This window comes from Indicator indicator, chromosome 4 (genome assembly GCF_027791375.1).
Source record: "Indicator indicator isolate 239-I01 chromosome 4, UM_Iind_1.1, whole genome shotgun sequence".
NCBI classification, from domain to species: Eukaryota; Metazoa; Chordata; class Aves; order Piciformes; family Indicatoridae; genus Indicator; species Indicator indicator.
Window position 1 is genome coordinate 11,968,225 of NC_072013.1, and position 23,777 is coordinate 11,992,001.

Below are 23,777 nucleotides of genomic sequence, written 5' to 3' on the forward strand. Positions count from 1 at the left end.
GGAAGCGTCCCCGGGAAGGCTCAGGCGCCCTTCCGTTCCCCGAAGGAAGCGTGGCGGCGGTGACTTCCGCTTCCGGTCCATGCCCTTGCCCGCCCGGAACCCGGCGGGATGCTGTTGGCAGTAACGCGGGGACTGGTGCGGGCCGCGCTGCGAGGTGAGTGTGGCGGGTTCGGGAGGCGGCGGCGGCGGCAGGGCTCGGCCAGCCCGTGGGCAGGGGCCGGAGGTTGGTGGTGGGTGAGACATGTTTGTTTCTCTCTGCAGCCGGCGCAGGCCCGGCGGCGGCGCAGGCCCAGGTCCAGGCCCGGCTGGCAGCGAGCTCCACCACCGAGACTCGCCGTGAGTGAGCGGGGCTAGCGACGGGAGCGGGGCGGGAACTGGCGTAGTCGGCGATTGGAGCCAGTGGGTTGGGAAGGCAGTGGAGGAGCCCGAGACAAGCGCCGGTGTCCTCGCCAGTGTCCCCGCCAGTGTCCCTGCCAGCGGCCCCGCCAGTGTCCCTGCCAGCGGCCCGAGTGTCTCTGTTACCACTCCCAGTGGCCGTGCAGTTGCCTGGTGGCTCTGGCAGCTCCTGGCCCGGACCCAGGCTGTCCGGCTACCCTCGGGGCGTTTCTGTGCAACACGGCCCCGTCAGTGACTGTCACAAATGGCAGGCACCGGTCATGCAGGGATCCATGTTCTTGTGCCAAAGATTAGCTCCGTTGGTAGCCACTTGCTTGCCTTAGATTGCCGTCTATAGCCTTCCTCGTGGCTCTGCTCGCATACTCTGCCCCAGCTGGGCAACAGCTTCATTGCTCTGATCTTTGAGGAGTATTTGTAATCATAACAGAAAAAAACAGGAAAAAAAAAAAAAACAAGATGAGATCCCAGGTTGTTTGGATGACGGGGGTGTTGGCACATCAAACAAACCCAGGATTATCTTAGACCCTTTTTGGACCCTGGCTGAGTGTCATGAACAGGATGTCAGCTCAGATTGTTTTGTCATCTCTGCCTCTGTCTTGCTATTTCTTCTCCATCATCCTGTCGGACTGTCCCTCCAACTGTATTCACAGCACACACTAAAAATTCTGCCTAGCACTGACACACATTCTCTTTCTTATCCAAGTCTCTAGTTCCATGCTCTGTGTACAACAGCACATGTATGTTGCTGTAGTCTGGTCTCTGTTACAGTGTCCTATATATTCCATTGTGCAAATATGTTGTGTTTAGATTCAGATTGACCATTAAAAAAACTCTGCAAGTTATCTGAGGCTGAAGCTGCCTGGCTTCTGTCAGAGATCCTGAGAGACAGCTAGACTGATGAAAGGGATTTTTAAGTCAGGGATGGGAGTTGCTGGTCTTCTTTCTGTATTCCTAGCCATGATCTTAGGAACTTTGTTTTTGTCCTTAGCTACTGTCAGACCAAAAAATGAAGTAGAACAGAAGCAGCTGTGTGCTTTTGGGGAGTATGTGGCTGAGATTCTGCCCAAATACATCCAGCAAGTACAGGTAGGTGCTGTCTGAGAAGTTGTTCTTGTTGGGGCAACAGGACCCACTGAACACACCACTTGTTTGTCAGCTGTTTCCAGAAGTTGTTCTGGGGGCGAAAGATTGTCAGAACTACATGAAAGTCACTACTGTTACTGAGCCCCTTTATCTGATGCCATTATGTGTCTGCTGTACCACATACTCGCTTTGTTTGGATGTTCTGCTGGATTCAGTGCAATGTTTGATCAGGCTGTTGGTGTTCCTCGTGCCCTTTCCACTGTTTTCATCAGGTGACCTGTTTCAATGAACTGGAACTGTTGATCCATCCAGATGGAATTATTCCGGTTCTGACCTTCCTTCGAGACCACACTAATGCCCAGTTCAAATCCTTGGCTGACTTGACTGCTGTGGATGTCCCCTCCCGGCAGTACCGCTTTGAGGTAAGAGCTGCTGGTCATCATAGGACTTGCAGAGTGTTGTGAGTGCTGATGGCTCTTGGGGGGGGGTTGCAGCTCTGACCACAGATTTTGCTTTTGGACAGCGAAAAGAAAATCTGTTCTGAAATGCTAGGCGTTGTTTAATTGTTGACCAAGGAAGCAGTAGTAGGTCTGATACTGCATGGGTTCTTAGCCTGGCTTTCCTTTTGTGCTAATTTGAAAGTCTCTCCCCATTTATTAATTAACTTCTTTATTTATTAATTTTTCTTTTTTTTGTTTGGTTTCAGCAATGTCTAGAGGCTTTTTTCTGACCAGATGCAAGTTGGGGCCCTTCTGTCTTCCATGCTGCAGTCAACACAACTGATCATGTTTTCCTTTAAATCCAATCAATCTTCATAACAATTTTCTTCTTCTAAAAACAAAACAAAAAGTGTTTAGATGTTTTTAAAACATTCTCTGAAAGTTGGGACAAGCAGGTGTTCAGAAAGCTCTCAGAAGGTTTTGAGCACTGAACTTCTGCTAACTTTCAGTGAACATTGGAGATATTATTCCCTTAGGTACTTTTGAGCTTCCCACCATAGAGCCTTTCAGCTGCACATCAAGATAGAAAAGATATGTCTCTGGGGAAACCATAGGCTCAGCATATTTCCCCCTACTGTGAAAAAGCTTTCCTCACAGTAGTATTGCTAATGTTACTGTAGTTTAACTTTGGAAGATTTGTCCAAGACAGTGGCAGAAGATAGCTGGGGCTGGCATACTGTATGAGGCTGGCCATAGTTTGGGCAGCCTCACAAAGAGCTCTCTGTCTTCCCATAATTAGTCTGGGCAAACTGTCTTTTGGGTGAGAGGAGTGAACTGGGATATGTTTAGTTCCCAGTGAGTGACAAGAATAATGGAAAGTAACTGATTTATTTCCCTCTTTGGCTTATCTTGTGATATTAAATCACTTACCCACAGCTGCTCAGAGAGTGAGACTGAGGAATGGCAGGTTTGCCATCTGTCAGCTGATCAGACGTCTGTTGTTTCCTTTGCTGAAAAGTCAGTGTATTTCTTCTTACCAGCATCCAGTGGGAGAAAGCTAGTAGTTGATTGCCATTTTCTTTGTGACAGGTCATTGAATGCCTGTTGTCAAATCTCTCCACCCGTCAGTATTCTCTTTTTTCAGGATTTCTTCAGGATACTTTAGCTCTTCTCCATCAGTCATGTTTTCTAAATTGCGTAAGTTTTGTTACACTTTTAAGGACCAAAGCCATAAGCTCCTGGAACCTGAGTCGTGATGGTGTCTTTTAATGCCCAGCTCTGAAGTGCTGGCTGTGATTCTGCTGCTAAGGAATGTTTGAAACCATATTCAGGTGTCCTTGCTTAGCCACTGTTGTACTGCAGAGAGACCTGTTAGTGCCACATGAGACCAATGCCTTGCTTTGTTCTGCTTCAGATTGTGTACAACCTCCTGTCTCTGCGGTTCAACACCCGTATCCGTGTGAAGACATACACCGACGAGCTGACACCCCTCGACTCAGCCGTGTCCGTGCACAAGGCAGCAAACTGGTACGAGAGGGAGGTGAGTTGCAGTGTATCTGGGAGCACAGCTGTGTTGGGCATGGGTTGTGGTTTCCTGATTAAATTGATTCCTGTGGCTCTGAGGAAGAAAGACGGAAGTGTTTCCTTGGTCACCTTTTTAGAGTAGGAGATTTGCTTTTTTTTGTGTTTGATTTGCTTTTGATTGAGTTCCTGCATCAGCTTAGCTGGAACTGCACAGAGCCAGGAACATAACTGAACTTTTATGGACATAATACATGAAGGGTTTTGTTTTTTTCTAATCTAATTCAACTCATTTGGCTCTCTTTCGTTTAGATCTGGGACATGTTTGGTGTTTTCTTCGCCAACCACCCTGATCTAAGGCGAATCCTCACAGACTATGGGTTCGAGGGCCATCCTTTCCGGAAGGACTTTCCACTCTCTGGTTACGTGGAGGTAGGAGATACACTCATGTCTGAAGCTACAAACTGCTAAAGATTCATGAGAGCAGGCCCCAGCAATGCCAGGTAGACAAATCAGCTTATTCCAGTGACTCAGGAGAAACTCCTTTGTCATATGGTGAACTAAACGTGTGGACCTCATATGGTTTATAGGCTGGGCACTCCTAATTCAGAGTGGTTAGTTAGGGCACTTGAGGTACCTAGTAGCAAAGAAGAAGGGTTTTCCTGTAAAGTCCAGAGGTCTTGGTGGCATCTGATGAATAATGAGGAGAATCAAAGCTGTGACAGAGGCATAAGAAGTAGGATTGCCTGTACCAGAGGGTGATCTGGGTCATTACTGTGTACAGCTAATAGCAGAAGTGCTATGGGGACTGTGGGAAAATGACTGGCCTGTGTCCTTTGCGCTCTCCTAGCTGCGGTATGATGATGAGGTGAAACGGGTAGTGGCAGAGCCTGTTGAGCTATCCCAGGAATTCCGCAAGTTTGATCTGAACAGTCCTTGGGAGGCATTTCCTGCCTATCGCCCAGCACCGGAAACCCTGAAAATAGAAGCTGGAGCCAAGAAAGAAGATGCAAAATAGCTGCAGAATGGAGCAGATGCACAGCCACTATCCTTTCTGTTCTAGCACAGTATTTATAATAATAAACATTGATAAGAGATTCTTGCCTGTTGTTGTCATGAATAATGGTGTTTTTGATGAACAGCACAGGGTGAGGAGTGCTAATTTATTGATCATCTAACTGGTAGCTGTTTGAGTTGGAGGACACTGAATTTGTCTGTTTGGTTTGCAAATTGACTGGAGTGCAGGAAGTGCAAAGTGACTGGAGTGCTCGGGTGCTTTCTGCACACTATTGATGCCTGTCCCTGCCTGGAGCACTCACTTGACACTGTCCTGTTTAAGCAGCTGTGCAGCTTAAACCATGGGACAGCAGGATCTGAGCTCTGAGATGGGTGTTGGGGAGATCATAATCTTACAGCAAACAGGCAAAGCTCTTGTAAACAGTTCTGATGCGGTTGTTAGGACACACAAAACATGTACCTGGATCCAGACCAAAACCACCGGAAATCCATGCATTGTTTCCTTGACAACTGGGTCAGCGTCTGTTCCCCGGGCAAAAGGAGGAGTTGCAGGTAATCTCTCACATGCCATTGTCTCACTCCGGCTTTTTCTCACAATCAGTCTGTACTTTCTCCAGTATCTTCAGGTTGTGGTTTTTCCAGTCAAAAGTATCTCTCTTCCCTCATCCTATAGGCAAGAGTCTGTGCCTTTTTGTCCCTACTCCAGTTACTTTGAACTGTACGTTATAATAGCATTGCCCCTATCTTTGCTCATGTGGGAAGAGCTCAGCTCTCACCAAAACAGCTGGAAAATCACTAGTTTTAGTCCACTTCCTAGCTGTTTGAAGATGACATTACAGCAGTCATCAATTAATAATGTCCCTTGTCCTTACTCCAGAGCATGCACATTGCAGTTCTGCAGCAGAAAGCTGACCTCATTAAGATCTGAAAATTTAAGTTTAAGAGATTTCATGAAATATCTTACAAGCTGTTTGTAGGGAGTCCCTGAATCACTCAGTATTTAAGCTTTTAAATTATGAAAGCACTAACTAAAAAAAGGGGTTGTGGGAGGTTAGAGTATGGGATGGAGGAAGGGATAGGACAATAATCAAGAAAAAAGTGAAAAGCACTTACTGAGACTACAGTGTGATCTGTTTCCAAGAATAAAGAGCTGAACTGTATGGTAAGAATCAGGTTCATATTTGTTTGTTTCTCCCACAGCCTTAAGCATGGGCTTCTTAAATTCTTGGTTTGGTTTGGTTTGAATTTATTTCAGGCCACTGTGGTTGGCAGTATTTGGGATGTGACTCAGGCAGTGTTCTCCAGTTAAAATTTGTGTCATTTGCCGCTCACCTCAACAGTTGCAGCTCTATGGGAAAGAGGAAAGAGAAGGGAATGCAAATCAGAATACAACTCTTAGTTCCACTTTGCATCTGCCACCAATTGAGCCGATTGAATTGGAAATGCACTTCTTCCTACACCACATTCCACATCTGGTTGTTTCCTGTTGCAGTGGCTCTTTTTGCCTGCAGATGCCTATTGCACAAGAGAGGAGTTCCTGGCACCACTTCTGTTACTGTGAAAGTTCTTTATGCAGCACAATTCCCCCCACATTCTCCCTCCCCCATCCCAGGTTGCTTGAGGCACCATGCCAAGACTCATGGTCTGTGTATCACAAACGAGTTATTTCCCAGTGCGTTAAATCAGAAGACTGGTGGGAGCAGGAGCAGAAGAAAAACTGCCATTTAAACATAATGTTTGTGCATAGGTTTGAGATTGAGATAACATCAAGAAATGTTGGACACAATGCCCTGCATAACAGTGGAGGTTCTGCCTGCTTACAGTCAGTGCTTCACTCCTACTTCCCTCAACATCATCTTCCTCACCTTCAGTAACTTGAACCTCACCTTCCATGGGAGCTATGTATGTCCTTCCTTCCCTTCTTTCCTCAGCCTTCTCTTCATCTTCCAAGCACCTGCCAGACAGACCCAGCCCAGGGACTGTTGCGTCCTCGCATTCTGATGCTCATTGTCACGCAGAAATCTTGGCACAGGAGATGATGATGAGGGGCTAAAACCCAGGTGGCTCTGATCCTTGCTGTTTGCTAGGTCCATATATCAAATTCTCCCTCTGGGAGGTTTGATACAGAACTGAACAAGTGACGTCTCTTCTGCCTTCTTGTGTATTTTGGCAGCTGCTGCCCCTCCATGACTCTCTGCAGACTGCTGGTCTTATCTGTTTGTGACGTTTCAGGATTGTTTGCAGATTTTCAGACTCAGGAAAGCTGGAAATGAAGCCAAGGAGCTGAGCAGAAGTGTTGTGGAGGTATGATAGAGGTGCTCTGTGAAAGCAGAAGGGAATAGGAGGTTCTCCCTTCTTCAGAGGCAGTCCCATGGAGTGAAATTTCTTGCAACTAATAGGCTCCCCTAACAAATTGCAACGCAAAATCAGTTTTCAGAAATTAAGCTTAAGTAGTTCTGCCAAAAACTTCACAACAGTCTTCCAAGTTTCCAAATATGATGGAAAATATCCTTCAGGGTCAGCAAGTTGAACTGCAAGCCCTTCCTGGGACTGCAAACAGAAATACAGAAAAGAGGATCGGTTCCAAGAGAGGCTGCTGGGACCAGAAGCGACGAGGGCAGACGTGACAGCAAATGGCTCTGGCATCCCGCAGGCAGGGCCCACGGCAGAGTGTCCGGGCTGCCATGGCCAGGGCACAGCTCAGCAACTGGCTGATCCTCTGCGTGCTTGCTGGGTCCCAGAGGCTGACAGGTAGGAAGAACACCCGCTAGTGAAGCGGCTGCTGGGCTTGGCACAGGTCCCTGAAATGCCAGCAACACAATTCTGCTTCAGTCCTGGTCTAAGGTGTCTGCTTGCTGTGCTGGCAGGGAGAGAGCTTGAGTTCCAGTGCGGGCTGTCTGCTGTGGGAGGCACTTGTACCTATTCACAGGATAAAGACCTGATGCTGGTTTTGGTGGCAGAGGGAGGGTTTTCTTTGATCTCTATTGAAAAAGTCTGCTCCTGCAATACTCTCTGGAGACTTTCAAGACCTGTCTGGATGCATTCCTGTGTGACCTGCACTAGATTCTATGGTCCTGCTCTGGCAGGGGGGTTGGACTTAAAGATTTCCAGAGGTCCCTTCCAACTCCTAATATCCTGTGATCCTGCTATACTGTTTGTGGATTTTCTAGATGTTTTTTGGGGAAAGCCCCCCCATCCTGTTGAATGACTAAATAAGTAAGGGACAATATTCCTACCTCCAGAGAATACTTACATTATCACTTCAATACATTATTTGTTATGCTTTGCTTGGCTTTTGTTTTACTCTACTCAAAAATCTAACACTGCATATATTTATGAGGCAGTTACTCATAACAGCAGTTTGGCAGCTGTTCAACAAATGCACTGACTTTGCAGCTGACATCTATGGAGGAGAAGGAAAGAGCAGCTACATCCCTGCTCACATTCCAAAGGCACAGCTGGCTTGGACCAGAGTGCCTGCAGCTGTGTGGAGAACACCCCTAAGCAGTCTGTGTGTTGGGGGGGAATGGCAATGAGAGTCTTCAGGCAGCTCAGGCATCACCCTGAGAAGCTTTAATCAAGGGTGGAAAGGTGGAAGTGGGGCTTTCGGTAGTCACCACACATACAGTGTTAAATCTTTTTCCTACTTTTTTGAAGCACATGCTGACCTAAACTCTGGAGTACTCAACAGAAATTCTCCCTCTTTTTTATAAGAAAAGCCTTCATCCACATAAAAATAATTTTAAAAGAAGTGTCAGAGAGCTTATTATTTATACAAGCTTTTTCCATTTCATGTTTCCTGACCTGAAGGATGAGTCTGTAAGAAGTGAAGAGGGTCTTGGCTACATGACTACACTGACCAACACAGAGAATGGAGGGATGCAGCCTCTCCTGAATTCACCAGGACGCTGTAAAAACAACCAACCCACCCAATCCCTCAGTTCAAACCCATCTATGCAAGGCATGAGGGACTTCCTTGCTGCCTGTCAAAGCAAGAATCTTTGGTGCCCTACACTTTAGCTCAGGACTAAGCACTATCATATCCAAAACTGACACTTGCCTCCCCTAACCACTTCTGTTTCTCTTTAAAAGCTTGTTTTGCTCACCAAAATCCCGTGGTCAGCATCTGTCATGTTTGGCAGCTCACAAATATTGAAGATGTTATTGAGAACCAAATGACAAAAATAAACAGGAAGGGCAATGGTCTTGTGTTATCAAACTCTGCCTGATGTCTTGCAGATGAACATCCTCACAGAAGGGACAGTGCCAGCACCAGCATACCCCATCATGGCCCAGAGGACGCTGACATCATGTTAGAGGTCTCTGCAGTGTTGGGGGCCCCTGGGCCAAGGCACTGTTAGCAGCCACGTTCCCATGTGCCTGCACATAAAAACTCGCATGTTCTGCCTGTTCTCATCCCTGCCGGCTTTTGGAAGTACCTGGAAAACACCTTGGTGGTGCCCGAATTGTGTTTGTGCTCCCTCCCACTGAAGGGTGCAGCTGAAGGGAGCTCACAACCCGCAGCCATGGCAGCCTGGCCAGGGAGCTGCTGCAGGCAGGACTGCAGTAGGAGAGGCAGGGTGGGAGGCAAGAGTGGAGTGGTGCCATGGGGAAACAGATGTGGGGTTGGTCAGAAGAGGGGTGTGGGGCTGGCACAGGGGCAGACAGAGCAGGACTAGGTGGGCTGTGGGCAGCAAGTCAGGCAGCAGCTCGAGATCTGGTGGCACTGCAGATGACTTCATTGCTCACTGGCAGAGGTTTGTGCTGGGCTTTCTGTGCACATGCTGCTCTTCTCTTCCAGATGCTCTGGGGAGGACTGGATATGCAGGCCAATGGGACAATCCAGCTGTGGGATGAGGAGCTGGCCTCCCTGCGCCCAGCGCGGCGGCTCATGCACATTTTAGAGGATGAAGTTCCCAAAACACCGCCAGAGGTGGAGCAGCATCTGAGATACTATTCACTGACTGATACCCCCCTGCCTGCGCTGCAGTTTGACCGCCTTCTTCTCACCAGTGTTTACTGTGCCTACCAGGTTCGCTCCGTGCAGGGTCTGGATAAAAATCTCTGGATTCGTTTTTTCTCTCAGCTGGTTGATGAAATTTTTCGTGACCTGTGCAAGGAGCTCTGCCCTGCAAATACCACCCTCCTCCTGGCTTCCTGGCCCTGGCAGGAGAAGCCTTCGCATTTGGCATCCCTGAAACATTCCTATCATTCTAACCTGGCCAGGACCAAGAGAGACACTTAAAAAGGACAGCTGCTGCAGGAAAGGATACACCTGACTGCAGCTGCGTCCCTGGTTACTTGGGATGCTTTCCACGTTATCCAGGACTCTACAGAAATACATCATCACCTTCTGTCCTGCTTTCTGCATTGCACTAGCAACCTTCTAAGGCTACTCAAGCTTTTATTTTTAGACAAAATAGGGCAAAACTATAAAATGTGCTTGACCCTTTCTTGGTTTTCTTCCCGTTTCTCAGGCAGGCTGTGCTGAAGGGGGCAGTGCTGCTCAGATGTTCTCTGTTGCCGATGCTTACTGGGGAGATGACCTGGCAGATTTTCCCAGGATGATACACTGCTGTCTTAACTGACTTCATTTCAGACAATTCAGCCCAGCCTCCTTATATTCCCCTTGGTAGTTTCTGCCAAATGCAGGTTCTTGTCTCCTCCCCAGGAACCAGCTAAGCAGATTTTGTTGTGTTTCATGATATAGGTCACATTTAATTTCGTCTTTCTGCTCACATGGCATCACATTTTATGTATCCATAGTAATTTCCACCTCATGTATTCATTCTTCTTTAAAAAAGCAACTTCAAAAACATATGTATTCCATGAAGTTTTCAAGCGTTTGCATATCATATTTTCAGATGTGCACTGCTTTGTGCCCATTGTCACTTTGGAATATACTTCCATAAATCTCATTTATATTCCTAGGCATTGTGACCTAGTTATTTCCTCAGCAGTTTTACCTCTTCTGTGAAGTTATTTCGTACAGCTATGGCACTTTACAAGTCAAACGTAATAAAAACACGCTCTCTCCCCTCAAAATCAGAAATAAGATTATCTGACAGAAAGGGATCATTAGCCTTTCTCTTACGCATTGCATTGTGGAATTAAATAAATGTAATTATCTACTCTGGCGGGTTTTGATTTTATTTTTGTTTTGTTTCTACTAGCCCTCCCACTGCCATTACAGGTACATTAATTATGAACATTCACAGCATATGCTTAGATGATGGGATCCAGAATGCCCTTTCTATGAATACACTCCTAATTTTCCATGCTCCGGCGAGGAGGCATGTGTGATTTTCAAAGTGGGAACTGCTAGCATTTGACCTAGTTCATATTTTTCCAAGCTGCCATTGCCCAGCAGATGAGAAGGGAAAATGGTGAGGCAGAAATAACAAGCCTGGAAGCAAGGTGCCACAGGGAATGGTTTTAGAGGTCAGTGTAGGGCTGTGACAGAAGATAGATTTACACAGTTCATAAAGAAGCTGATTTGTTGCTTATATTTGCTGAGGTTTGGTTGGTTGGTTTTCCCCAAAGGCTGTAGGAATGTAACTCCTGGCAAATAAGTGTTACACCTAATGTTCTTCTATTCTTGTGCTGCTTTTTTACACACCTCCAATCTCCACCTTTCATTCTTTTCCCAAATACGCTCCCAGCGTTTGATGTCTAGGATAGGTATGGAGTGACAGAGGCAGGGGAGGCTGCAGACTAGCCCTGCTCCCTATAAGAAGTACCAACACTGCACCCACACTGATGACAAGAGTGTGGCCACACAGACTGGCTCTCTATCACACACTGCAGCTCCTACCATCCTTCCTCTCCTGAGCTGGTACCTCAGCCAGTGTGAAGCACACAAGTTTCACAAGTAACCACAAATTCCAGTCTGAGAAAATGTTACATATTTTGTGGTTTTATTACATTCATTTCTGTTACATTTATTCCCTCCCCAAATACACAAGGAAAGTAATCACACCCTTTGCTCTCCAGATGCTGGGGGTCTGCAGTCACACGGCTGCAGTGTTCTCTGATCCTCAGCATCCACCTCAACAGAACACCCCACCCCTGCCCCAAAACTACCTCATGCTTTATGTTGAAATCAAACACCAGCACAGGACAGGCACAGACAACAAGTAAGGACCATTCTAGGGGTGAATGGCAGACACAGCAGTGGCCTTGCAGACAAGGCACACGCGTGCAGCATAGGGACAACACTGGACACATGAGAGCATGCTCAAAGTAGAGGATGATATTCGAAGAGGAGCTGTACCCAAGTTCATGGCACTTTGGCTCTTCTTATGCTCATTTCAGGTCTCCATTTAGTTATTTGATCCTTGTGGTGAGCTGGCACCTGGAAGCCACCTTGGCTGAGCCTCTGGGTAGATCAGAAAGCCTGTGAAGGTGATGTACTTGCCATGGTTGCTGTAGGCACCATAGCCATCATGCTGATGGCTGTAGAGCCAGATGGTGTCTCCATACTGCAGAGGCAGCATGATACTCTGGCTCTGCATCTCTCGCCTCTTGGAGTGGTTGTCATCATAGATCATGGCTTGCACCTCATTGTGGTTCTTCATAAGCTTCACTGACATAGTTTTAAAGGGCATTTTGCCAATGGTGAAGGAGAAATAGTATGCACCAGGTATACGGCAGGTGAAGATACCAGTGGAGGAATTGAAATCTTTTCCAATGTTCACAAACTCTGTGTCAAACGTGATTGGTTCATGCTGGGTTTGCTTGTCATCTGTGCCCAGGAGGCTTTCCGAGCGGGCAACAGAAAATGCAGAGCGAGGGTCTTGTTCCCTGCTTGGCTGATCGGATAACACACGTCGCTGCGAAGCTTCCTTCTGCTCTCCAGGAAGCTGCTGAGCAGTGTGATGGTGTGGCCCTAGCTCCTGAGAGCTAAGAGCATTCTGGAAGAAGGCAGAAGTGTCTGGATAGATCAGGTAGCCATTGAAAGTTGTATAGGGGCCCACATTGCTGTAAAGAGCATACTTGGGGTCTCCATGTAAACGCAGCCAAACGGTGTCACCGTAGTCAAGCTGCAGCATGGCACTCTGGCTAGCTACCTTCCGCTCCTTGCGGTGATGTTCATCATACACAATCACTTGCACCTCATTCTTGTTTCTCATCAGCATAACAGACAAGTTTTTCTTTGGGTATTTCCCAACAGTAAAGGAGAAGTAGTAGGCTCCCGGGATCCGACAGCGGAACAATCCTGTCTTGGGATCAAAGTCATTGCCAATGTTCACATACACTTTGTCAAAGGTAATGACCATCTCAGAGCTTCCTTCCATGCTGCTGGTTCTGGCCACAGAGAAAGCAGAACGAAATTCAGTATTGGTGTCTGCTGGGAAGCCATCTGTAGGCAGGAAAACCATGCAGCAAAGGAAGCCAAACATGATCTGAACCTTCATCATTGTATCTGAAAGGAAAAAGAAGCATACTTTAGCAGCAACCCCATTAATTTCCAGTTCATACTCTAGCTGAAACCCAGACTGGAATCTGTTCCCATTGGCAGGAAGGTCTATGTCCAAATACTAGAAGTTTCCAGTGCATTCTCTGATCAGTATACAAGATCATACTTCAGTTCTAATCCCAGCACCATTTTGGTATTTTCTAGCACAAGTCAGCCCTTTTTTCCCTGTACTCACTGGAAGAAAAAGAATCTTCTTCTCTGAGAGCCTGGCTAACCTACAGCTTGTCTGCTGTGCTGCTCATGGTGCAGAAGGGTCCCAGAGCTTGCTGGGGCTTTGCCAGAGTTCCTTTTTATAGTGCTTTTATTTGCAAGACTAAGGATGAAACAAAGCCCTACACAGACCCTGCCTTATACAGCTGAGATCCAACTGAAGGGCAGGGAGCATGGACACATGCTCTGGAGATTCCCATGCAGGTGCCATTGCCTAGCACTGCACCAGCTGGTTCACAGGAGCTGGAAGCTAGGAGCCAAATGGTTTGGTAGACCCCATTATTCGGACAGACTTCACCATGAATCTGTGAAGAGTGTAAAGAAACTAGAAGAGGGAATGTCTAGGGAAGGAAGGAAGACAACAATCAGTGAAATGAAAAGAAAAAAAAAAGAGGGAAGACAAAAGATAAATAAAAGGCAAGTCTCCCAGAGCGCAGAATCCCTAGGACAGAGCCAAGATACCAAAACCGGGGAAACAGCTCCCTGTCTGGATAATAGGCCAGAAAGAAAAGACTTTTTTGACCCTTAGAGGGGTAAGTTGGAGCTAATGGGATTTTCTGCTTCTAGCTTCTGTGATTCGTTTTTGCCTTTGGGCTGAGGCCAAAGCTCATCTATTAGTGCTTTCAGGCTGAAAACAAAACTGCCAGTCATTCCAGTGAGCAGCTCCTCTCTCTGTCACCTCTCTGTGCTTATTAAAATATCATTCAGGCTGGGAGATGACTGCTTGGTTTGCAGTCTGCTCCATCTGTCACCCCAGAACTGGGGCCTTGCCAGCCTGCAAACAATGAATTCACAGACCAGCAGAGCAGGAGCAAAGCGTGCGGCTCATTGCGAGGAGGGGTGAAGACAAACCCTAAATTAAAAGGGATGAAGATCAACTGAGATGGCCTAGTAATAGAAGTAAAGCAAACAGAATCCACACAGACTGTGAGGTGGCAATGGGATCCTGTTTTGGCCAGGTGTGATATGTAGAATCACTCACCAGCAGAAATTCAACTTGACCCACAGTCCCTGCTCCTTCACTCTTGAGAACAAAACTGAAATCTGAAATGCATCTCTAACAAATAAGAATGTATTAGATTCTCACTTACTTATATCGAAGTGACACACTAGCAAAGACAAAAAGAAGTATCCATCCTATCCTACTTTCATATTAGAATACTCCTCCAACAAACATCTCAATGTTTCCCTCCATGCCCTTGAATTCTAAATGTCTTTCCTGACTTAGCCTGCTTCTCCTGAGCACACCCATGAGACCCCAGGGACTGCACTGAAGGATTTTGAGAGAGTTGACTCACATCTGAGGTTGCAAGTGACACCAAAATCTGGTCTGTGTTCAGTGTTATCCCTGCTCTCAGCAGGACATCGCACTATAGACCTCTAAAGCCAAATCTCCTGATCCTGTAACTGATTCCCAAAACTACTGCCTTCTCACAGCTGAAACTTCACTTACATGGAACTAACAACCTAAGGTCAGATCTGATGAGCATTTCCAAGGGAACTATAAAACCATAGCTAATTGCCATGCATCTGCTTCCACACTGTCTTTATTTTTTTCTCCCTTACTTTGCCATTTAGTTTGCGAGCTCCTCAGGGCAAAAGCTTTCTCTCTTCCCATGTTTGTGAGCTATTTGGCTATTGCTGCCATTTAAACAACACTAATAGGCCACCAAGAACTAAATCCCAAACTGTCACACTGTGAGCTCAGCCTCTGCTTCAGCAGTAGTAGTTTTGCAGAGTGCTACACCTAGTATGGCAAGCTCATCTCAGCTTCCAGCACAGCAAAACCAAGCTCTAAAGGCAAACTTATAAGGGCTACTAGATGTTTCTGATTCATACTCATTGACTGTTATTCTGAAGATCACCATGGTGTGGCCACATGGAGAACCAGGATGACTGTGACATGGCTGCATGCCCTTGAGACAAAAAATGACAGGAGGGGGATTGGCAGTTGCGTTTCCAGCTGCACTAACCAACCTGGTTCTAAAGCACTGCCTGTGCTGCAGAGCTTGCTCAGTGTATCTGAAAGCAGGAAACATGCTGCAAGTATGTCACTGCTGGCCAAAACAACACAAAAAGGCAAAACGGTTTAATAAACTCCATAGCAAATCTGACCTTGTGTTCCTTCAAATGACCACTACCCTTGTTTCTGTCCCAAAGCTAATTTCTCTGTAACAAGGTCACCTATAAAAGGTTGGATCACTCAGTTATGGTTGCAAAGACTCTGCTGCTGAAGTCCCAGTTATCAGCTCTTCTCAATAACTTACTAGCAGGTCATTTATATAAGGCAGTTAATTATGCTGTGTTTCCTTAGCTAGTTGCTTCCTTGACAGCTCCCACTCACCACTTTCAGGACTATTTAGGTTCTTATCTTTTAAAAAAGAATTTAGAAAGTATCTAATAACTGTCTCTCACACTAAACCAGTCTAAGAATAGTTTGCCAATCATTAGGAAGATTCAGCTAGCTACAGGGCTGCCATAAAGAGGCAACTCATGACAGCTCTTGGACTTGAATATTAGCATTCAGATTTGCTAGTCTGAAAGATAAAGATTTCAAAATTCTCCATTGTCCCTCCAGCAAATGCTTCTCTTACTGGGATAGCTTTCTTCCAGCAAAGAGGAAAGAGAACCAGAGATGTGAGGTTGGCAACAGACACTGTGGTATCAGCCTGGAGCTCATGCGATGGCTTAAGCTGTAAAACTGCAGAGTGAGGTGAAAAGACCTGGGCTAGGGGTGCAGAGTGGGTCTTCAGAATGGGCCACATGTCACATGCAATAGCTGTATTAGTCTTACTACATCTACATATGGATCACAGCCCTTTGTCCTCTCCCCTCCCACTCCTTATCATGGTGACACCACAGAAGTATGTGATGAAGCTAAGCAGACCCACCAAGGCATGCTGCTGCCTTTGCACTAAGCAGTACCAACAGAGACTGCAGCCCCCAGGGAAGAAGGCAAGAAACTAATTTTGGAATAGGAGGCACAAAACACATGATGGAGCTAAACGGTTCTCAAAGGCACTGACATGAAATTAATGGCCTGGAAAGAAGGGGCTAAAATGGTAGTGACTCACAGAGCAGAACAGGAGTTGCAAATCTTTTGTGGAAAGAAAGAGACAGAATTTACCAAATTTTAATAGCTTTGTGCTTGTTGGAGGTGAGTTTTCTGTCCCAAAACAGAATCAAACAATTTACAAAAGGACTCCCAGTAGTACAAAGGTCACCCCATTGCTAGACTTGCAGACCACATCTTCTTGGAAAACTCACAAGAGTTTTCTTTTTATTCCAAAATATTAATGAGCTAGATTCTCTACTCTTACCTTAGGCAGGAGTCCTTTCATTTCAGAGGGAGTTTTACCCAGAAGATCGCTGAAGAATGAGATATAAAACTAAAGTGAAGCAGTGAAATTGAATCAACTGCTTGAAGTTCTTAAAATCATGTAAACTACAAGAGCAAAGCCCTGTTCTTCCTAGCTCTCACTCTAATATTTAAGGACAGCTGCAGATGTTTCAATTATTTGAATCAGTGGAAGCCTGTGTAATGAACAGCCCTCCTGGACTAGAGTTAGCAAGATTTTTTTCCCCAGATACCACATACCGTCTGTTCCACTCATCTAATACAGATTAAGAGCATCAGATAATGATGCAAATGAATCACTTCTTCCAACATCGAGAAGAAACTAATTGCAACAGATCCTCAAAAGCAAAATCTGTATGAAGAGGACTGTGTGAGAAAATCAGGGATTCACTCATGGCTTTGGCCTTTCTCTGCTCTTGACGAATATGTGTTTTTGAACTCTGGAACAATCCAGAGAGGTACAACACTGAAGCATACAGGATGCTTTCTGGAAATGATAAGCCACCCCTTCAATGACAACTGCATGGCACTAATATAGAAAGTATTCCTCTATAGAAAATGTTGTTGTTTTAAAAAAGCATCTCTGCATTATAATGATTTGGGTAAACTGAGCTGTGACACCAGATAGGCATCAGAATCAGTGCTCTGCAATCAGCTCACATCTAGCCCCTTTATTCTGTTTCATTGTTACATACCATGGCTCAGTTTTCCTACCCAACTTCCTTCCAGTGTGGAAAACTCTATCTCTGGCAAACATACCCACTCCTTCCATTAACAAATGAAAGTCTACCAACAGATCAGAGACTGCAGGCAGGTACTTACAGAATCTGCTATGAGTACTTATTATTTCATTTGTTTAAATCACACTTTATGCATCTAAGAACCATTCTATGATTCTACGAAGAAGCAGCTTCCTTCAGTGAAGTTGAAAGCACATTTTCACCCTCCAGCCATGCAGACCAGAGCAGGAGGTTCCTATGCTATTCCCACAGCTAATGCCCTATTTGTCAATTTTCTTTCAATCCTTAGTTGTAAGAAGTACTTACAGACAAAAGGAAATTTCACCAGGATGAAAGTATTCCAATTAGACATAGACTGCACTAGCTTTCCTTCCTATTCCATACTGCCAATTCCATTCATATGCCAAATCATTCAGCAAACCTGTCAGGGATAGCTCTCACCTCATACACTTATTGGAATGAAAATAACTGTTAAAGGTAGGAATTAACAGGAGCCGGGGAAGCTGACATCCATGCAAGTGCACTGAATAGGAAAGTCATTTTGGCTGTCTATATATTACAGGAATCACAACTTTTATGTTTCATCTTCCTGCTGAAGATTGTTGCACATGAGATTGTGGAAATACCATAAAGAGATACTGGAACTTATGGTATACTCTCGAGGTCTGTTCATTGTCCTCTCTGTCCTCAATTTCCTTTCTGTGCTCCTGCACTTAGTATCAGCCAGTACATGATTTTAACTGTGGTGTAAGATCCCAACTACAAAAAGGAACAACTTTTAGGTTTATATTGCCTATTCTCTTTTCTAGCTGCATAGCCACACCTGTTCCTTCTCCCTCCCATTTGAGTGGGAATGTAATTCTCACTTTCCCTGGAATTATGTGCCTGAAGTTGCTGCCTCCACCCTATTCCCCCACTCGCTGGAATGCTGCCGTCCAGTCATTGCTCTAAGACTTACCCACCCAGGTAAAAGCTAGAATCGAATCACCAGTTAGGATGAGCCCAGTGAGTCCAGCAGCCATCCTCTAAGGGAAGTAATGGACAGCTGAGTGCCAGCTGGGACTGCATGCAATGACAACAAAAAGCATTTCTGTCTCCTATTTGTGTCTTAGCTTACTGAGTGCTAGGAGCTGATTTAGCAACACAACCAAAGATGCTCACAGGGTGGGAAACTCTGCTCCCCGTTTTGATTATCTCCTGTTAACAGACAGCTTCAGAGAAGATGAGATTTTGGTTGATAGATAACCTGTAACACTAGTTTCATCAATGGAAACATAATTGCTTTGGTCTTTTTATCCATCAAAGTATAACACACTTTGAGAAAACATCCCTGTAAACTGGTATTTTCTGAGAGTAGGCTTTGCAAATCCACCTGAAAAAAAAAATGTCCTGAGGCATTTGCCCACAGGAATGCTGCTTTCCTTGGAAGTTTTTGTTCTTGTCTTGACAGGTAAGGCAGAGAAGCATGCTGTCTTTCTACATCTGCCATCACACTCAGCCAAAAAAACACCTTGATTTCTTCTCATGCCCTGCTGTTTCATTACTGTGAAGATACTCGGAGAAGACTGTGAATTGCACTGCAGTGCTGCTCTTCACTGCCAACATGCTGCAACATCTCAATTTGGAAATTAACTGAGCTCTAGTGAGCAGAAGCGTTAAGATCTGTGTACCTTCCGTCTCTGCTCTGGTGTCTTCCTTTCTGCTTTTCCTCCTGCTGGGTCAGGACACAGGCCTGGAGCCAGAGAACTGAGAATAATCAAGCATCACATGCTCACCACCAAAGCAGAGGCCAGTATTATTCCAGAACAAAAACTCTGTTCTGCCAAACTCCGCTTGGGGAAAGGAGGTGGCAGTCAAAGTCCACATATGCTAATGAGTCTTTTTTCTGATGTTGTTCTCCAGCTGTTGGACACGACAAGTCTGTTGCATCCACACCCAGTGAATTGGCAGACAGACCAACAAACAGTCATTTAAAGAGTAATCACTGGGCGTGACTACCCCCACTTTTGTCACCAGCCAATCTCTTGAGACCCAGACTTTCCCTATGGTCGCACAGAAGTTCTTGATTAACAAGAACCTCCGCAGTACACATAGTGCTCTCTCAGTTGCTTTTCATGATATAGGTTTATTAAATCCTCTGTCCAGCATCATTCTTTTTTCTCCACAGATACACAGCTAAAAGCAGCAAAGTAAGTTAGCAAAGTTAGCCATTGTCACCTGTGTTAAGGCTGACCCTTCACAGTCAGCACTGTGCAGTTCCCTATTTCTAGTGGCCTTTCGTGCCAAGTGCCTTGTAAAGGCACCTCTCTGAGGAATGCTGATAGACAGCTGCAACCTGGACCCCTTCAATTTTGTAGCTGTTTCACTAGCAATTATTTCTGAGAAGGCTGTAGCTGGTGCAATTGACACATGTCAAGGTTGTGAATTGATAGCTGGTGTCTTCAGGAAACCCCAGTTTCTGCCTCCACTTTTTAAACTATGAGTATATTTTGGTCCATGGATTTAGTTAGCTTGTCATCTTCTTCAACAGGGAGGATGCATTTTCTCCCATAAACCCTGGACAAGTTCTTTTTTTACAGCTGTGCCCTCGAACTTAGATTTTTCTGCGACATCTGACACAGGAGTGCTGCTGCCCACAAGGCAGAGTTCACTGCCCTGAAGGCACAGAAAGAAACATTTGCTGAACAACCTCCTTGGTGCACACATTGTTTTACAAAGTTTCCTCACACCTGCTCTCTGGCTTTATGTTGTTTCCAGTATTTTAAAAATGCCAATCCCCTCGTAACGGCAGGAGAAATGCTTGTGTGACTATTTCTGTCAAACCCCATCTGCACAGGGAAGCTGCTGGTAAAAGGCTTTGGCATTACCATTAGAAAGCGCTGCTGGACACTACTGTTCACTCATCAGCTCCTCATTCACAGTGAGACAGTGCTCAGAGCCTGTCAAGTGTTCACAGATTCCAGGCTCATCTGTGTGACCAGCCGCTTTCCTCCTAAGCAAAATTGCCTTTGACAGCTTGAAGCTGCTGCCTCTCATTTTTGCTTATAGGAAAAGAATGTTTCTAAAATATTGAAATAATGACTACAGCAACCCACTGTCAGGTTTTACATAACTTTTAGACCCTAACTGGACATAATACAAAGGAAAAAGAAAAGGAATTAAGATGAAGGACATGGCTGCTCTGAAGAATGGGATGCAGTGCCTGTCTTTAAAGCAGGATTGGCTACGGCTACCTTGCATTAAATGTGCAGCTCATGCTGACAGAAGTGCCATTTGCAGGAGCTTGCACTATTTCCTCACAACCACACCCAGACATTTCACTCTGAAACCAAATGTACACATTCAGTTCGTATTTTCAGCCAGCACTCCCTCTACTCAAATTCTTTCTGACCCCTACCTTCCTTCCAGCTATTTCTAACAGCTTTCCTTTTTAGCACAATTACCAGCAGCTCCCAACAGGAGATTACCATCTGCAGAACCCCCTCCAGCACATTCCCCTGTTTTTTTGCCCGGCCTTGTCTCAGATTTCCTCACAAGTTTTCCATAGAACAACCTCTTCACCCTGCTGCCTCCTCCTACTGGTAAAAAGGAGATTTTTAACTTGAGTTATCCCTTCACAGAATCACAGAATCACAGAAAATATCTGGTTGGAAGAGACCTTGAAGATCACCCAGTCCAACCCTCTACCCAGCACTGCAGGGTCAACGTTAAATGAGGTCCCTAAGTGCCAGGTCCGCAGGCTGCTTGAACACCCCCAGGGATGGTGACTTCACCACTGCCCTGGGCAGACCATTTCAATGTTTGAGAACACTTTCAAGGAGTATTTCCTAATGTCCAGCCTAAATCTTCCTTGGTGCAGCTTGTAACCATTCCCTCTAGTCCTTTTGCTTGTAATCAAAGAGAAGGGGCTGCCCCCTCCTCGCTTCAACTTTTCTTCAGGTAGTTGTAGAGAATGATGGTCTCCCCTCAGCCTCCTCTTCTTCAGACTGAACACCCCCAGCTCCCTCAAATGTTCCTCATAGGCCATGTGCTCCAGGCCCTTCACCAGCCTCACTGCCCTTCTCTGGACTAGCTCCAGCAGCTCAATGTCCTTCCTGTAGTGAGGGGTCCAGAACTCACTGCTGAGCACAGAGGGGTGATCACCTCCCTGTTCCTACTGGCCACCGTGTGTCTGATACAAGCCAGGATGCCTTTGGCTTTCTTGGCCACCTGGGCACTGCTCACTCATATTCAGTCGACTATCAACCAATACTCCCAGGTCCCTCTCCAAGTTGCAGCTTTCCAACCACACATCCCCAAGTCTGTAGCTTACCATGGGGTTCTTGTGATCCAGGTGCAGGACCTGGCACTTGGCCTTGTTGAACTTCTCACAATTAGCCTTAGCTCATCAGTCTAAAGTGTCCAGATCCTGCTATAAATCTTCCCTACCCTCTAGCAGATTGATGCAGCCACCCAGCTTGGTGTCATCTGCAAACTCACTGAGGGTGCACTCAGTCCCCTCATCCAGATCATTGATAAAGATATTAAAGAGGACAGGCCCCAGCACTGAACCCTAGGGGACACCACTAGTGACTGGGCACCAGCCAGATTTAACTCCCTTCACCACCACTCTTTGGGACTGGCCATCCAGCCAGTTTCTTATTCAGTGCAGAGTGCACTCATCCAAGCCTTTAGCATCAGGTCACTGTAAGCCTTCACCTGGATACCCTTTCTGTTTCCCAAAGAGAGACTGGGCTCATAAACTCCTATAAGAAGTAAAGAAAGAAAAGAGAAGGACAGGAGGAGTGATGAAATAAAACTCCAGTAAGCACCACAAACTATGTTGAAGCTCTGGTCAGTCCCTAGGTGGATAGGATGTAGATTTACTCTCAGATACCTGGGGCACCGAGTGACCAGCTTTCCAAACAAATCATTGTGTTTCCCAAAGCATTTCAAGCAACAACGGGAGATGGGAGCAGGGGGAAAAATGATCAGAGCTTTATGTAGCGTCACAGTTTGTGCTCACAGGTTCCAGAGTAAACCAAAACATGAGTATTTCCACCAGTTTATGGATAATTCCAGTATAAGACTGTTTAAATGCCATCAGAGTATAACGCTAATATGCTACAGTATATTGAGCAACAGCTCCATGAAAACAGCCTTCTAAAAAGCGCAGCCTAATCTTCACTTTCTCCTTGTCTTGTTCATTCAGCACAGATACTTTCCAGCAGCTGCTCTGCAGCCTTTTGCTCCCAGGGAGTACTCACATTCATAGAAAAAATCCCTACCACCTGGTTGGTATAAAAAACATTTCCACTCCTTCCAGTATGTCTTTAACTTCTCTAAGAGCTTTTCTTTTTGTTCAAGTGGAAAGGTCTAAAGCCTGGGGAGAGAGAAAACCCCTTCTCCTTTAGAGGATTAAATAATTCTTTGGTTAGACTCAAAATGTGTTCTATTCAGGATCTGCAGCATCCAAAAGAGATGATCACTGCTCTCTTATTTCTACCTGTCTCCTTACAGAGATCTAGCATTTTTTCACTACACACTAGGGACCTCTGTTCCATTTATATTAAACAATGTATGTTAAACCATGAATACTACAGGACCTAGATTTTCTCTCCCTGGAGAAATGCCTAGAAACATCAATTGTAGAACTATGCTTTATTTTATTCCTATTCTGAATTCCATCGCTTTATTTAATTTTATCTCTAAAAAGCATTTTTTGACTACAGTCTTCCATTCAAGGAGTAAAATACTAGAAGAGTTTGTATTTTCAGTTTGCATCATTTTGCTAACTGCTAATGCTTATTTGTTTTTCTACTTCCATATCATTGTTTTCAGTATGCATAGACTCAGTCAAGCATCTTCTCCATGAAAATCACAAAATCATGTTCCCTATGCCTTAAAAAAGAGAGACCTCTTTTAACTACCTTCTAGTATGATATTCTTTTCTTTCAGGCTCCTTTCAGAAAGAGCTGCATTGTTTTCTTTTTGCTGTGCTACCCCTGAATATCAGACAAACATCAGAGCAGGGCTAGCAGACAGCTTTTATTTCATATATATGAAATAAGAATGTTTCCTTCATCAATGGATCAAAGGAATGATCTAGAAGAGAACTTCAGATTCCAAGTAGTCCAAGGTGCTTTCTCATGACAGGTTCATTAGCCTAATTTCATTCTTCACAGATTATTGTCTAACTTGTTCCTAAAATTATGGAGTCTTCACAACCTCCCCAGGCCATATACTCAACAGTTTTTATTATCCCAGGTCCTACCAAATTATTCCTTCAGTCTAAAGTAATCTTTCTTTCTGCTACTTCTTGCTTTCTGCTCCACCTACAGTAAGTCCAAAGAAAAGATCATTCCTTATATTTCTTTAGGGTTTTTTGTTTTGGTTGGTTGGGGAGTGGTATTTGTTTGGATTTTTTGGGTTGTTGTTTTTTTTCTGAGCTGTGATAAGTCTGACTGCTCTTACCTGGACTCTCTCTGACTGAATGGCACCTATCTACCAATAATACCAGGGTAATAACCAAACCTTCACACAAGCCCCCAAGC

The 23,777-nt window shown here is 45.3% G+C and overlaps 3 protein-coding genes across 3 annotated transcripts; 2 read left to right on the forward strand and 1 right to left on the reverse strand.

The window, feature by feature from the left end:
* Positions 1–108: 108 nt before the first annotated feature.
* NDUFS3 (NADH:ubiquinone oxidoreductase core subunit S3) lies at positions 109–4,537 on the forward strand. The gene is made up of 7 exons (XM_054400498.1): positions 109–154; positions 262–336; positions 1,385–1,482; positions 1,752–1,901; positions 3,334–3,459; positions 3,753–3,872; positions 4,291–4,537. The coding sequence occupies exons 1-7, from the start codon at positions 109–111 to the stop codon at positions 4,456–4,458; spliced, it is 783 nt and encodes a 260-aa protein (XP_054256473.1). The 3' UTR covers positions 4,459–4,537.
* A 2,604-nt stretch (positions 4,538–7,141) lies between these two features.
* Positions 7,142–9,702, forward strand: FAM180B (family with sequence similarity 180 member B). Its single transcript, XM_054400822.1, has 3 exons — positions 7,142–7,208; positions 8,697–8,776; positions 9,259–9,702. Exons 1-3 carry the CDS (start codon positions 7,142–7,144, stop codon positions 9,700–9,702), a joined length of 591 nt encoding a protein of 196 aa, XP_054256797.1.
* A 2,077-nt stretch (positions 9,703–11,779) lies between these two features.
* C1QTNF4 (C1q and TNF related 4) lies at positions 11,780–12,880 on the reverse strand. Its single transcript, XM_054400784.1, has one exon. It carries the CDS (start codon positions 12,875–12,877, stop codon positions 11,780–11,782), a length of 1,098 nt encoding a protein of 365 aa, XP_054256759.1. The 5' UTR covers positions 12,878–12,880.
* Positions 12,881–23,777: the final 10,897 nt, after the last annotated feature.